Raw genomic sequence first — 14,418 nt, forward strand, 5'->3', positions numbered from 1 at the left:
GCTTTGACCTTTTTTAAATATGAGTAAGCTAATATTTATCATCCTTTTGATTCTGAACAAGATACTGGGTCTTATTAAGCCTGCAAGCCTAGGGTTTTTCCACACAGAGCTTTCTCATTCACCTCCTCTAAACCCAGAGTCACTGTTGTGGGCCCAGGGTGCCCTTTTCAGACTATCTGGCCAGGCTCTTGCACAGGGGATGAGAAGGGCCAGTGGAGGGCCCCAGCTGTCCTGAGGAGTCCAGAGCCCCTCACTGCAGTGGCTGGAAGAAACCACTTCTTTTTGTGTCATTCTGGAAGTTCAGACCCTTCCTTTCTCCTTCTGTAACTTTACTGTCCTAATTGTTATACTGAATCCCTGTGGCGTTTGTAGCAACATTTTTGTAACTGAGCCTGCATGAACTACATAAGAGTGTCTGCTCTTTTCTGAGTGGATTTTGTTCACATGCCATTTTCACAGGAACAGCCTGAAGGCAAAGAAAAGGATGAAGAGGAGGGTAGAACAAGAAAAGCTAGTATAGCAAGATTAATTGTTTAATCAGAGATCGCTTGAAAAGTGCCTTCTATCCCTCCTTGACCAAAAGCACAGAGAAGTAAGTAGATTCTAGAAGGGGTCAGAGGAGTTAACATTTACTCTCAGCTTCCTGCAACACCAGCTACACAGGAGCAGAAAAAAACCTTCTACAAAACTTACAGGTCCGTATTTCAGTTTCCTCCATGCCCAATGCCTTGTCACTTGGGCAGGGCGGAGGACTTCAGACTGTATAAACTGCCAAACGGACATCAAGTGAACCTGTAAGATGCTGTTGGAACTCCAGGCAAAATTAGCAGGGAAATGGTGGTGCTACCTGCCTTCCAATAGGAAAGGGCAGTGGAGGAACATGGAGAACAGGTGTCAACATTTGAAGCCATCATTGTATATCCTGAGCAGTTCACACTACTTTGGTGCAGAACCCCAGACACCTTGGGAGTACTTTACTGCACCTCCAAAGCCTGTGGTTGTGTTTTTCCGCATACTGGAGAAAGCACCAGTACAATTCATGGGGCACAGGGAACCAGGACAAGAAGACTTCACTGTACCTACAGGCACTCGAGTGAGCTCATTTTTCTGAAGGCCTTTGGTTAGCTTTTAGAGCAGATTCAAGAATGTCTCAGGCCAACATCCCATGCTCTGGGGTTCCTGCTTTTGCAAAGTTTCAGGAAAAGCAAAAGACAGAGATCTTATGCTGGGAGGTAAAGTTAACATGAAGTAGTCCAGCAGACACAGTTACTGGCAGACTTAAATTTTCCACAGGGCTACGTAATACAGTACTAAAGGAACAATTGAGTTAAGTAAATGAACTTGCATTAGTATTAATCCAAAACAAAGGCCCATCATTGTGGAAGTATATTAATCATCAGGAGAGTAGGAAGTAAAGGTCCCATGCCAGACAAATGATCAGTGAGGTTTGCAGAAGCAGGATGACAAATGTTTGCTAAAGTGGAAAAGTACAATAAGAAGGGAATTGGGCTAGGGGAAGCCCAAGGGAATCTGGGCTTTTCTTTCTATGTAGTGTTGTCCCAGGGGAAAACAGAGCTTCAGGCTCGAAATCTAATGTCCTTTTTTGTCAACAATGGAGAAATTTTAGAAGCCAAATATCTGATACAGGGAAATTTTAATACATTGTTTTCAGAAATCTTCCACAACTGGCAAACATGTTTAAGAAACATATACCTGCATATATATTTATGTGTATGCATACACATATACACATGCATAATGCAGTCCTGGGAGAAGAAAATCTGTTAAGCAAATGTTTCAATGCTGAGAAGCAGTAAGAGCTGCAAACGTGTGTGTAGGATGCGACTTCAGTAGAACACAGTGTAACACTGGCGGATTTCAGATTAGATTGCAGGCAGAAAAAAATAAGGTATTTTTCCAAGACAAAGAAAGAAGAGAACTAAACAGCAGAAGAACTCACAGATTTTTAACTCTCAGTTAAAATACATTGTGAGAGAAGAATCATGCAGATATGTGTGTGAAAAAAAGGGGGGGAAATTGCAACATACGGTTCACAGCAAACTAACAAAGTATCTCCTTGTTCTCTGATTCTACAAGTGCCCGCTCTTTTGAAGTCTTTTGTTGCTGCGTTATTGTTCTTCCTTTTCTTCTGATCCTTTATTTAGCAGCCTGCCTCGTAGATATATAACAGGATAAAATGAGCAGCTAGAAACACACTGTGCTAACAGAATGCAAAAAATTATAAATTGCCATGGCTATAAAGGGATGAATTAAAACAGATATCAGTATAACACGTTGATCCCAAGTTGAAAAATTCTCAGCAATAGTCATGGCCACTACTGTTGAATTGTTTGTGTATTGGCATAAATCTGGCCACAGCGGAAGAGTTAATCAGTAAAATTAACAGATGCTGTACTCTGACCTGCTTACTGGAGTGCTTCTTCTATAAAGTTATATGTTAGGTTGAATGTGTGTGCTTCAGGGAAAAGACGCAAGAAAGGAGAAAGTGGCTGGAGACAAATCATTTCTCTGCAAACACTAAGGTGCACGTATCAGAAATCAAAAGACAGTTAGGGAAGAACTGCAAGTGCTCCAAGATGGCCTTGAAAGTCAGGGGTCACACGGGTGCCTACAGCAACTCTTGGCCCTATGTGAGACGGGTGACTGCAGGGCTCCTTTGGGAAACGGCAAACATGTACCTGAAAGGGGTCTGAGGTACAGCTGCAAACAAGCCACAGCAAGACACAGCCTTGAAATGGTGTATGTGAAGCCAAGAAGAAGCTGGAACCAGGCTTCTACAGCTGCTGCTGTCTTCCAGACCCGTACTTGGCAGACTTGCTTCTTTGATGCAGGTGCCACACACGCCTCCCAAGCACCTTGCCTTCAGACAGCTGCAGGTTGCTGTTGTTCTGAATGGATCTGTGTAGCCCGGGCAATGTTAAAAACAGAAGGTGTCGTTGATACCAGCTGGTAATATCCACAGAGTAGGCTTAGCAGCAGTAAGGCTGCCTGCATCTCCTAGCTGCTGCGAGCGCACAGGTGGTACCCAGCAGGGAAATGGCTCCCGGAGACACAGGAGCACGCCAGGAGGCAACACCGCCGAACAGGCGGGGCACCCTGAACGCAGACCCCTGCAGGGATACGGGCACGGCCTTGGTCCCCCGCACGCCTGACGACCCCCAGCGCGGGCTCATCCCGGGAAGAGCCGGGAAGTCCCAGCAGAACCCCGGCGCCCCTCGCCCCTCTGGCGACACCCACCCCCGAGCGCCGTCCCCGCCCGGCGGCGGGCAGAGGCGGTGCCTGAGGCGCGGGGCGGTCCCGGCGTGGCCCCGGCCCCGGGTGCCGCTCCCGTGGCGGCTCGGCGGCCCGGGCCTGGCAGCGGTAGAACCGCGCGGCGAGCGGCTGGGTGTCGGGGACCCGCTGGCCGCCATGGGGACCAACGCGCCAGCGCGCTGGGAGCCGCTTGCCCGTGGCCCCCACGTAAGTCAGCGGTTTCGCCCGCCGCCGGCGGGAGTCCCGAGGGGGGAGGGCTCGGCGGAGCGGGCGGAGGACCGCCTGCGGGCTTGCCCGCCGAGCGGGGGCTGCCGGAGGGAGCCTCGGGGGAGACGGTGTTCCCCCAGCCCGTGCCCCGGCCGAGGGCAGCCCGGCGGGGGAGGGCAAGGCGGCCCCCGGCGTGTGGCGAGCCCCGGGAGGGAGCTCCCTGACCGCTGGGCGAGGGTGTCACGGCAGGTGCCGTCTCCAGGGCGGGCGCGGGACCGGTCTCTGTCCCTCCGTTTCTCCACTCGGTATGCGGGATTTGCGGCCGTGCCGGCTAACGTGCTCGGCGTTTAGAAGTTCTACGGAGAACGGTGCTAAATGGTTGCCCATTTGTGCCCGTTCCGCGTGGATTCTCTTTCCATTATTCAGTCCATAGCAAGCTGTGGGGAGCTGGTGACCTTCCCAAAGGTAGCACGCTGTTCCTTGTCACTGTGACTTCTTTGCCTGTTACGTGGGAGATGAGAGATCGGATTTGAACTCACCCACGTTGGAATACTACCTGGAGGGTGGTTTCGGCAGGGTTTTAGGATTATTAATTGGTTTTATTTTGCTGATGTACCACTGGCAATGAGGGATGGCTCCACCATGCCAGGTGCTACACAGGCACGGTGGGAGGAAAAGCATGGACCCTCAAAGGATTCACATCTCAGGGGGGTGGGAGAAGAGACACGAATGCAGGAAGGGTAACAAGGGCGCTTGGGCTCTGTGGGGTCATTTTTTAAGTAAGTTTTCTCATAAGGCATTCAGCTAACAAGTGAAGTAAATGCAACATTGAGGGAAAGGCAGAGGAGAGGCATGCAGCGGGGAGGAGGAGGACAGCAAATCCATAAAGGTTGGGAAGGTGGCATTGGAGAGAGGGGCAAAGAGCCAGGCAAGCCTCCCAGGGGTAATCCCGAGTCTTTGCCCCTTGGCCAGCACTCCCACTGCCAGAAGTAGTTCTGCTGATGCTGTTGCCCCAAGCTGTTCACTTTGCTATGCCTGTAGAGCAGGTTTTGTGACTCCCTGACATCTGTTTTAAGCTACCAGGGGATACGGCTCTCCACATGCAGGAAAAGATGTGTAAAGGCATTGGAGGTGATGTCTGTCAAAAAACAAAACAAAAGGTGTGTGCCTATTATGCAAAGATGGCCTGTTCCATTTGAATCCGAATGTCTTACCATATCAACTGGAAATCGCTCTTTCTCTGAAGTGCTTCTTTACATATCCTCCCTTTCCTCTTGCCTCCCAGCCAGCCTTGACTTCAAATTTGGCTTCAGCTCGCCCTGAGATCTGGAGGTGTTGAGAAATATATATCATCACCTTGGATATTCTCCAATGAAGGCATGCACCTAGGACTTAGAATTTTTTAAACACATGGATTTTCAACAAGCACTGAAAATATGTCCATTGTGCTTATTTTTAAGTAAGGAATTAATTGACAACATCTTTTCCCTCTTGTAGCAGTGTTTCTTTATGGTTCTCTAAGTCCAAATGCGACACCGTGTAAGTACATCAGATACTAAAGAGTAAACCAACTTAGGGACAGAAGTGAAAATTAACAAAGCTCCTCGTTCATATTAAGAAAATCAAGGGTGCCAGTGGAAATTATAGAATGGTTGCACGTCCCCCAAGGCTTTAAATTAGAATGCTTGTACACAAAAACTAAATGGACTTTTTTGACTTGGTAGCACTCTTCTACCAGAAGATTTCTCACCTCTGCTGCATTGGTCCTTCAGCATATCACAGTTAAATCTATCTGTAGCCTGGAGAACTTTAGCTAATAAAATGTTGGCAGCCCACACTAGGGGGAGTAATTAAGGAGATTCCCATCAACACTGTGCTGCTCAGGGAACGGGCATTTTAATGGCCGTCAAGGATCCCTGCAATCTTTGCCATAAACCATGTGGTAGAAGCCAATCATAGTGATTTTCCCACTAAGTACTTAGCTTTGAAAATACAAAATGTCCTTTTGAAAATCCTGTTTAAATTGGATGCTTTTTCTTACAATTTCATCGTAAAAGATTGAGATGGATCATAGAACTTTGTATGAGAGAATACAGGCATAAGAGCATGCTACATAATGTTAGTATTTCATAACTGCCTGTCAGAGATACACAAGGAGGTTTCAGAAAGCACAGGAAAAGTCAGAGAGAGCGCCTCTTGCAACATGGAATCTCACTAGTGAAATAGCAGTGACATTCAGGCTGAGTTTCTCATAAATACTGCCTCAGCAGCCAGGCCAGTCAGAAAGTGATCTGTAACCACACGATTTTGAGTAACCTCCTACATCCTAGAACATAGAGGGCTGTGGGAAAATAGACTGCTAGTCTCTCAATGGTGTATGGTCTTTAGCAGAGGGACCCGGCATAGCCTATGGACATGTGTGTTGAAGTTAGAACATCTATCAAAAGAGTTGCACTTCCTGCAAATCAGGGAATATTTTAGCAGTTGCTTTTATTTCTTTGTAATTCTGGACCATCTTTCATTAAAACATCTAGTACTAAATCAAAACTTCAATAAAAGAACATGGATAGCAAATCCAGCTGAGAAAATCAGACTATCCTGAAGGTTAAGTCAGAATACCAGCTGACTCTTCACATGACTTTTTTCCAGATAAGTATCAAAAAGAAGGAGGGAAAGAAGTAAAAGGCCATTTAATATGTGAGGTTTTTTTTCTTTCCTAAATGTCATCCTGAACTCCAAAGATTTGCTCCTCATCATTTACAAGGTCCTGGCTTCTTGTCAAGTAAAGCATATTTACAGAAGGTTTGTTGGTTGCAGGCTTTCTATGGACATTTTAGAGATAGTTCCTCTTTTAAAATTTTGTGCTTGTTTTTACTTTTCCTTGACTTTTGTTTCTTGTTAGGAAAAACAAAACTCTTTCTGGAGATCACTGGTGATGAAAATAAGAGCTATAGATACTCCAGACAAAAAAATGGGAATGTTTTATTCTTGACCTAGAATTAAAAACAAAGACATACTTTTGTGTATATGCCTGGTACAGAAAACACTGTAGTTTTGACTGGCATTTGAGCCTTCCATTACATCTCAGAAAACTTCTTCAAAGGAAAAATCTGAAATGGCTTCAGGAAATTCTAATAGCCATGTAATAGTTTAGGATTTAAGATTGGTCTAAAAGTCACATGATTAAAGAAGACATTTGAAAAACTCAGCTAATGATACCTAGTGTGTTACAAACTTCCAAAACAGGAGGATTTACCCTTTGCTTAGTGAACAGCCACAGCTACTCTTCTTTGCCCTTTTTATATTCTCTGTCTCCCAAAATTTCCTCATCTGTCTTTGAAACTGTAAACTGACTATATGTTTGTACTGTAACCATCTTTACAATCAAATTTTCTTCTTTCGTCATTTTTTGTCTTAGTGCAGTTAATAGCCAAAGTCCACAAACTACACACAAAGCACATTATTTTAATATGGAAAAAAGGTGGAAATACATGTTTACCATTATTATTCTTTAGTCCTGACATTAGATCTCTGCTTAATAGATTTTCTACATAGTTATATGTAAGCATTATTACTCCTTAAAATTAGAAATTAGGAATTAACACTGAAGACATAATATTTCAAATATTTGTCAGCCAGCAGTCACACTGAAAACACAGCTGCATGCAAGTACGATGCCACAGAGGCTCAGAAGGGATAAGGAAGATGTAAAAAAGAGATACTAGTTGTACAAGAAGAGCAAATAGGAACTTCTAGACCTGGTCGCAACACAGGAGGTATTTATTAATAGTGACAGGACACTAGAGTTTGATGCAGTATTCTTCCTTACTGGCAGCCACTTAACTTTCAACACTGCCTGTCAATTTTAAATGGAAAAATTAGGCAGTCTTATCACTACATGATTGTTTCTGGCTTGCCCCTTCCTTTTTTCCCAGGTTCTGGCCTGTTGGACTTCCTCTCCGAGCCAGCACAGCCCTTGTGCCTTTGTTAGAGCTCGCAAGCACTCCCAGACTCCCATGTGCAACTGCTCCTCTCTGGACAGACAACACAGTCCACCCTTAATCTCATTGTACCCACTGAAAGGAAGATTGGACTGAGGGCAGAGGGCTGATGGGCGCAAGCAGAATACTAGATTAGAACCATAGCACTGCTGGAACATGGTAATTTTGGTATCTTCCATCTTTAAAATTGCGAGCATACAGTAGGAATGAAACAGAAATTATGTAGGTTTAGCTTCCACTGAAAGTTGGATAAAAGAATTAAGCTCAGTCCTGCAAACCTGCCTCTTTAAAGAAATATAAACAACTTGTTATTGGAATGAAAGCCCAAAGTGACCAGAACTAAGAAAGCTTAACAGAACTTGCTTTCTGGTCTTTCACGTATGATAGCCACTTGCCTCCAGATAACTTGGCTGGTTTTCTGCATGGTTTCCTCAACCAAGTATGCATAACAAATAACTATCCCACCTGTAGCTGAGGTGGAAACTGGGATCTGGTATTTGGCAAACTTACTCACTTTTCTTACCTACAATCTTATAGCATCCAATCAAGTTGGTTCCTCTCTGGCTTTTGTCCAAATACTCAGAGTATGTACAGCAGTCCTATTCATTCCTGTTTGAACATACTCCAAGTTGTTTTAAGTAAACTATGTTGTCTACAGATCAAGGGGTTTAGATGCACAGCATGGGCATCAGCACAGTAAGAGGAAGAATTCCACCACAAGAATCGCCCTGGTCTAGGCTGCCACTGTTGTTCAAGAGCAACTCGTTTGAATACAGCTTGGGTATGGTGAACTGTGTCATATTCCCCAGTGGATCTTTGATGTGTGTCAACAATCGGCAATGGCAATCATATTTATTCCAGCAGGACTGAACATGAGTGGAGCTTCAGAAGAAGAAAACAAACCATAACCTTAAGAGCTTTTAATCCAAGTAAAGAAAACAGACCCTTTTGAAGGATTAAGCAGATCACACAAGCAGAGTGAATCACATGATGACAGCAAAAAGTGCGTCGATTCCACTATTTTATTTTTAGAGAGAGGGAGTGGGAAAGAAAAGTTTTATGTTTTTTTCAGCTGAAATTAAGATAAAGGCTCGAGTTGTTAGAGATTGAACGAACTGAAAAAAAAATCCTGTTGAGGTTGCCTGCACTCTTTCCAGTGGTTTTCATGGATTTCAGATGGGTGTTGTTTCATCCCCTCCCCCTGACCAAGGAATCCTCTACAACAGAGGTTGCTCTTCATACCCTGTTTCTATCACATGTCACAACTCTAGCTAGTTACTGGAAACCTGACTCAAATTTTATAGGATATAGGCAAATGCAGTTATATCGTAATACACCAGCCATCAGCATATGCCATCTTTCCAATAAGAGGCTGTTATAGATCATTGGCAGCTCTAAAGAAAATCCTGTGATGTTTTTAAGCTAATTCCTAGTTATTTCAATGAGACTCACAACTCTACTTGTTACCTGGAGTTTTGATTCATGATTACCTGATTTTAACATAGAATTGTAGAACCATTTAGGATGGAAAAGACCCTTAATATCATTGAGTCCAACTGTTAACCTAACACTACCAAGTCCACCACTAAACCGTGTCCCTAAGTGCCACATCTACATATCTTTTTTTTAAATACTTCCAGGGTTGGTGACTCAGCCACTTCCCTGGGCAGCCTGTTCCAATGCTTGGCAACCCTTTTGGTGAACAATTTTTTCCTAATATCCATACTAAACCTCCCTTGGTGCAACTTGAGGCCATTTTCTCTTGTCCTACAACTTGATACTTGGGAAAACAGACCAGCCCCAACCTCACTACAGGTCGTTGTAGCGAGTGTTAAGGTCTCCCCTCAGCCTCCTTTTCTCCAGGCTAAATAAACCCAGTTCCCTCAGCCGCTTCTCATAAGGCAGCTCCCTTCACCAGCTTCGTTGCTTTTCTTTAGACACATACCCTCCCCGAGACAAACCACAGAATTTCACATAGTTTTGGATTTCCTCTCTCTTGGCCAGGAATTCTGTGCCTAACAATCTCATCTACGTGCAGGTCCTGTTTTTGTGTTAACATGACACGCTGACCAAAGATGTGAGCTATCTATGTTGTGGTGAGGAGAGAATAAAATCCCAAATTTCCCTTTGCATAGCATCTATGTTATTGCCTTATCTCCATCTCTTCCCTTTCTCTGAAACATCAGATAGAAGCTGCTAGCCTATGATGTGATACTGGTCTAGCTAACACCCTGCTGTGGTTGCCTACAGCTACTATTAACTGCACAGCTCACCTGGTAGTTTTAACTGCGAAGAACAAAAAGGAAAATACAGGAAGGTAATAATTTGTTATGCTTTCCCCACTGCATGTATCTGCTTATATTCTCCTTATATCATGCAGTATGTGTTACTTGGTCTTTTCCTATAAGAGATATTCGTAATGGAGTGCATTCACAGCAGCTGAGCACTGCTGTGCTACAATCTTCAAAAGTTATTATTTTGGCTGTGTTAGCAGGACCTGCTCTTCTGAAAGCACTATGACCCTTACCTCTAAAATTGAAGTTGCTTTCAAGTGTTTGAGGTTGGGCAGTACAGAATTGACACGGGCAGCTGCTTCTATTTGCTTTTGAAAATCTTAGCCTAAGTTTTCACCTTCTTACACTCAGCAGCTGGTATGAAGAGCTGAGGAAAGAAGTAATTAAAGCTCCACCTCATGTAGATGTTGATTTAAAAAGACATATTCCTTTGGTTTCAAGAGGCAAGAAGTAACACAGTGCTTAGCCCCACATGCTACTGACTCTGTCCACACTATCCATCTCCTGGCCGTAGACATGAACTGACAAATCCCTTGTCAGGCCACAGTTTAGCCCCTTTCACCTCTTTCAGGGTGGATTTCCAAAGAGTCTGATCTTTGAGCCAGCTGCAAACCAAACCAGATGATCTTGGTCCTTCTGTTCAAAGCAGCATGACCTCTCTAGAAAGAAGTAAGCTCCTCATCTCCAGCATTTACCAGCACCTTGTGTATTAGTGTCTGTTTAGACCCTGCAGGGCTGTTGCCATTTCTGATTATTTTTGATGAGGCGGGGGACAATGAATTAATGTGAACACTGAGACCTTACTCCTTTAATAAGCCCCGGTACTGCCTCAGGGCTTGGCAAAGACAGGAGGCCATCTTCACAGTGTCATCAGAGATTTTGAGCAGCAAAGAGTAAGGCTGACTGGAGTAGGCAGGTTGTGGGTGAGGCTTCTCCTCCCGTCTCATCTTTCTGGATAGCATTTGTCTCTCTGCTGGAAAGACTTGGGGCAGGCGTCACTCAGTAACACATGATAAATTTCATCCTATTTATGTAATATGTGAGGTCTGTGGGGGAGAACTAAAAGAAGCATAAACTTTCCCCTTTCTTCTCCAGCTTGTGCTGCAAGATGCTGAAACACCATTAAAACATTTCTGGAAAAAAAACACATCAAGAGATGCACTCATGCTGTTGTAAGAATAATTAACTATGTAGTTGCTTCAAGCTGTGTAAGTACTAGTATAATTCAGAATTTGTTAATATATACACACTTTCATACACTCATGCTCAGGTATGATTTAGGCTCATCCTCAGCATTTTGCTTCTGTGAAACCAGCTGTAGATATACTAGTGAGCTTACCATAACCCAAAAGCATTTACAGGAGACGAGACAAACTCACTTATAATGACATTTCCAGAATGCACATAGGTCCTTAAGCAATGTGCAATATGCATAAAGAAAATCTACTAATGCAGAGAACAGTGAAAACAAGTTAAGTGGGACATGAATTGAACCTAAGGTGCCTTCCAGTTGCTATTACTACCTCTGGTCAGCATTTCAAGTTAAGATCCCCGGTAATTTGAGAAGTGGGTGTGCTGCAATATTCTCAAAACACTGAGGCTTTGAGGAGCTATGACTCACTGGACCACAGCTGCCTGAGGACTTTCTGAACGTTACCATAAGATGTTCTTTTTGTCTCTCTTGGGAAATAGTCAGTTCGCAATTTTAAATTCCAAAGGGCAAGTCTTAAAGGTGTTTTACTTTTTAAATTACATTGCCATAACTCCTATTTAAGATCTTTCTTTAGTTGAAGACTTCAGTATTTGTTCCTCGAAGCTGTTCTAAACAAATATGTGTAACAGCTAGAAAAGTCAACTTCTCCCTAGTAAAGGACAGGAATGCAACCATTCCCATTCCTTCCCTCTATTTTCCTTTAGGTATGTCAGCCTCAGGAGTCACTATTAAGATTAATTTTTCTGAGCAGTAGGGGGCAAAAGCAGAAGGGATTCAAGACACCTCATGTATTATATGGATGAACAAAGATACAACTTGGACTGAAAAACTATGTTGGAGTGCAGGTGCCAAACATCTGAATGTGGCACAAGCATGATCAGATAGATGGCCCTACCACATTAGACTGTCAGGTTTCAGCCACACAAATATGAGATCTATCAGAGGGAGAAAAATGGTTGAATTCTCATTTTACTAGGATTGCGTGACACCAGCTACCAAAACTGTTTTATTTAGGTGCTTCCATACCAAAATATAGTGGGCATACGTTGCTGTTGTTACACATGGTGCCTAGGGTACTGAACTAGGATCCAAGTCACAGTACTCTCACTAGTAAGAGAGCATTTTGACCCCAAAACACAACCAGTGTGAGAAAACACGTCGCTTCTACAATCAACTGAAACACAATCAGCAATACTTGACAGCTGGTATTAACAGCTTTCTTGATTGTGTCACATGCCAATGAAGTCAACAGGATTTAAGGAAATGCTGATATTGTTGGCCGAATTAACACCAAAGTCATAGAATTCTGTAGCACACCCAGAAACCCTTCATGAGCTACCGTCAGGAACTCCAGCCACAGGGGGCTGTACTTCATCACATCCTGCACCATCAGGCAACCTCCTCTCGCTGTGGGCCGTGTCCGTCCTCGCTTTGCATCTCCCACAGGCAACCTCACAGTTTTCGGACAGCCCTCATTTTGAAGGCTCTTAAACATGACGGTGGTGCCCACTGGAGATGTAAGATCATTCAGCAGATTTACCCGGATGGCTCTGATGCGCATTGCATCAGGTTATTCCACGTATAACCCGGCAGCAGGAGGCCGTCCTGACGCACGGGCACGGCCCCTCGTCGTGAAGACAAACCAGCGCAGGACCTTGCAAACACCAGCACGGGCAGCCCCCGCGCTCAGCCCTGCGGCGGCGGGGTGCGGGGTGCGCGGTGCTGGGGCGGGAGCGAAGGAAGGCCCCGCTCCTGAACTGCCGGGTGCGGCGCGGCGTTTGGCGCGCCAGGGGGCTCCCCACACCTCATCCCGACCCCCGCCGCCCGCCGCTAGCCCCGCGCGGAGGCGGGGCGGGACCGCCCTGCTGGGGGCGGGTCTGGCTCGGCCTTTGATGCGTTCGGCTTCAGCGCTGCCGCTGCGGCTTCGGCGCCGGGTGAGGTGACCGCGCAGCGAGGTGACGGCGGAGCGGGGCTGTGCCGGCCCGGCCTACGCGGGGTGTCTAGTCCTCCAGAGGGACCGGGGCCGCTGAGGCCGTGCTGCCGAGCGGGAGCGGCTAACGGCGTGGCGGGTGGGGTGGCGGGGGCGTCAGCGGGCCGGAAGAGCTGGGGGTGGGCGCGCGTGCGCGCGCCTGGGGCGCCGCGGCAGGGGCGGGCGCTGGGAGAGGCGGGCAGGGGCGTGAGGCTGTGGGCCCGCGGCGGGAGGGCCGTGCCGTGCCGTGGGCGTGCGGTTGTGTCTTGGGCGGGAGGGGCGGACTCTGTACCTCCCGCAAACCGGAATGTGCGCGGGAGTCTTCCGCCGGCGAGCGGAGAGAGCGGCCGCGGGCGTGTACGCGTGTGGGGATCGGGGAGGAGGGGAGGGCTGTCCACGGACGGGCACGGGCGCACCTTTGCGTGTTCGGGGGCGTGTTGAGGGCCTGGCCTCCCACCCGTGGAGGCGATAGGCCCCCGGAGGAAGTGGCCCTGCCCAGGGTTGCGCGCACAGGCGTGCGCTGGGTGGCGGAAGGGCGCTCCCGTCAGCGTGCCGGTGTCTGCCGCGGGTGCGCGGCGGGAGCGGCGCTCTGCCGTGTGGAAGAAAGGAGGAGCGGGAGGGTACAGCCCACGCGGGGGCAGTAAATGTGTCCGTGGGCTTGAGAGGCGCAGAGGGGGTGAGCCCGCGCGCGCACACGAGGAAGAGCGGCAGTGGAGGGGTCGATCCCGTTCCTGGGGGGAAACGGTGGGCAGGGCGTTCCAATACGTGCGCGGGGTGATACCGAGAGTGCTTTTTCCACTTACACCGATGCATTGAAGGAGGTTGTGTTGGTTTTGTATAGGGTTGGTTTTATAGGTGGTGACCTGCGCAGGGCTGCAGGAACAGCACACGTGTGTGCATACAGGCGATACAGAAGTGATGGCTCCATGGATGAAGAAGGGTGGCATGAATACACGTACTAGTACATGGTGTGGGAAGAGTTTTGGGCAGAATGACCAATATGCATACGGCATAGCAAAGCAAGAGGGACAATCAAACGATTCCACAAGCACGCTGGCACAAGTGTAGAGATTGTAAAGAGGAGTATTCCAGGCTCTTTGATTTTGAAAAATCATCGCTTCAGAAATGTGAATGTAGAATATACAGGTGGTATTTTTTTTTTTTTTTTGGTGAAATACTGATAAAGGAGTGTCTCATGCACGTGAGACTGCTGACAGAAATAGTAGCTACTTGGTTGCTGTAAAGCCTGGCACGGAATTCCCCAATCTTAAAAAGTCCTTGAACCTCTAATAGTCTAAAAGCCTTAAGATGGGATATGGAAGAGCAGTAGACCAAAAAAAGCAGAGATTAATTACTTCACATAGTCCTTTATGGAGCACTATTTTATTTCTTCTTTCTGCCGAAGATTACTAGTCCCAGCAATGTGGAAGAGATAGACCTTGGAAAAGGAAGATAGATACC

The 14,418-nt window shown here is 46.5% G+C and overlaps 1 protein-coding gene across 3 annotated transcripts in view; it reads left to right on the forward strand.

Annotated features, from left to right (window-relative positions):
- The first annotated feature begins 3,353 nt into the window (after nucleotides 1-3,353).
- The window catches only part of GNE (glucosamine (UDP-N-acetyl)-2-epimerase/N-acetylmannosamine kinase), a 34,617-nt gene continuing 23,552 nt past the window's right edge, over nucleotides 3,354-14,418 (forward strand). Inside the window, exon 1 of one of the 3 annotated variants that reach the window (XM_054185109.1) lies at nucleotides 3,354-3,480. In XM_054185109.1, the coding sequence (XP_054041084.1) occupies nucleotides 3,430-3,480 (51 nt within the window). In that variant the 5' untranslated portion in view covers nucleotides 3,354-3,429. The other 2 variants (XM_054185110.1, XM_054185111.1) reach the window with 2 other exon arrangements.

The sequence above is a fragment of the Rissa tridactyla genome, chromosome Z, assembly GCF_028500815.1.
Source record: "Rissa tridactyla isolate bRisTri1 chromosome Z, bRisTri1.patW.cur.20221130, whole genome shotgun sequence".
Taxonomy (NCBI): domain Eukaryota; kingdom Metazoa; phylum Chordata; class Aves; order Charadriiformes; family Laridae; genus Rissa; species Rissa tridactyla.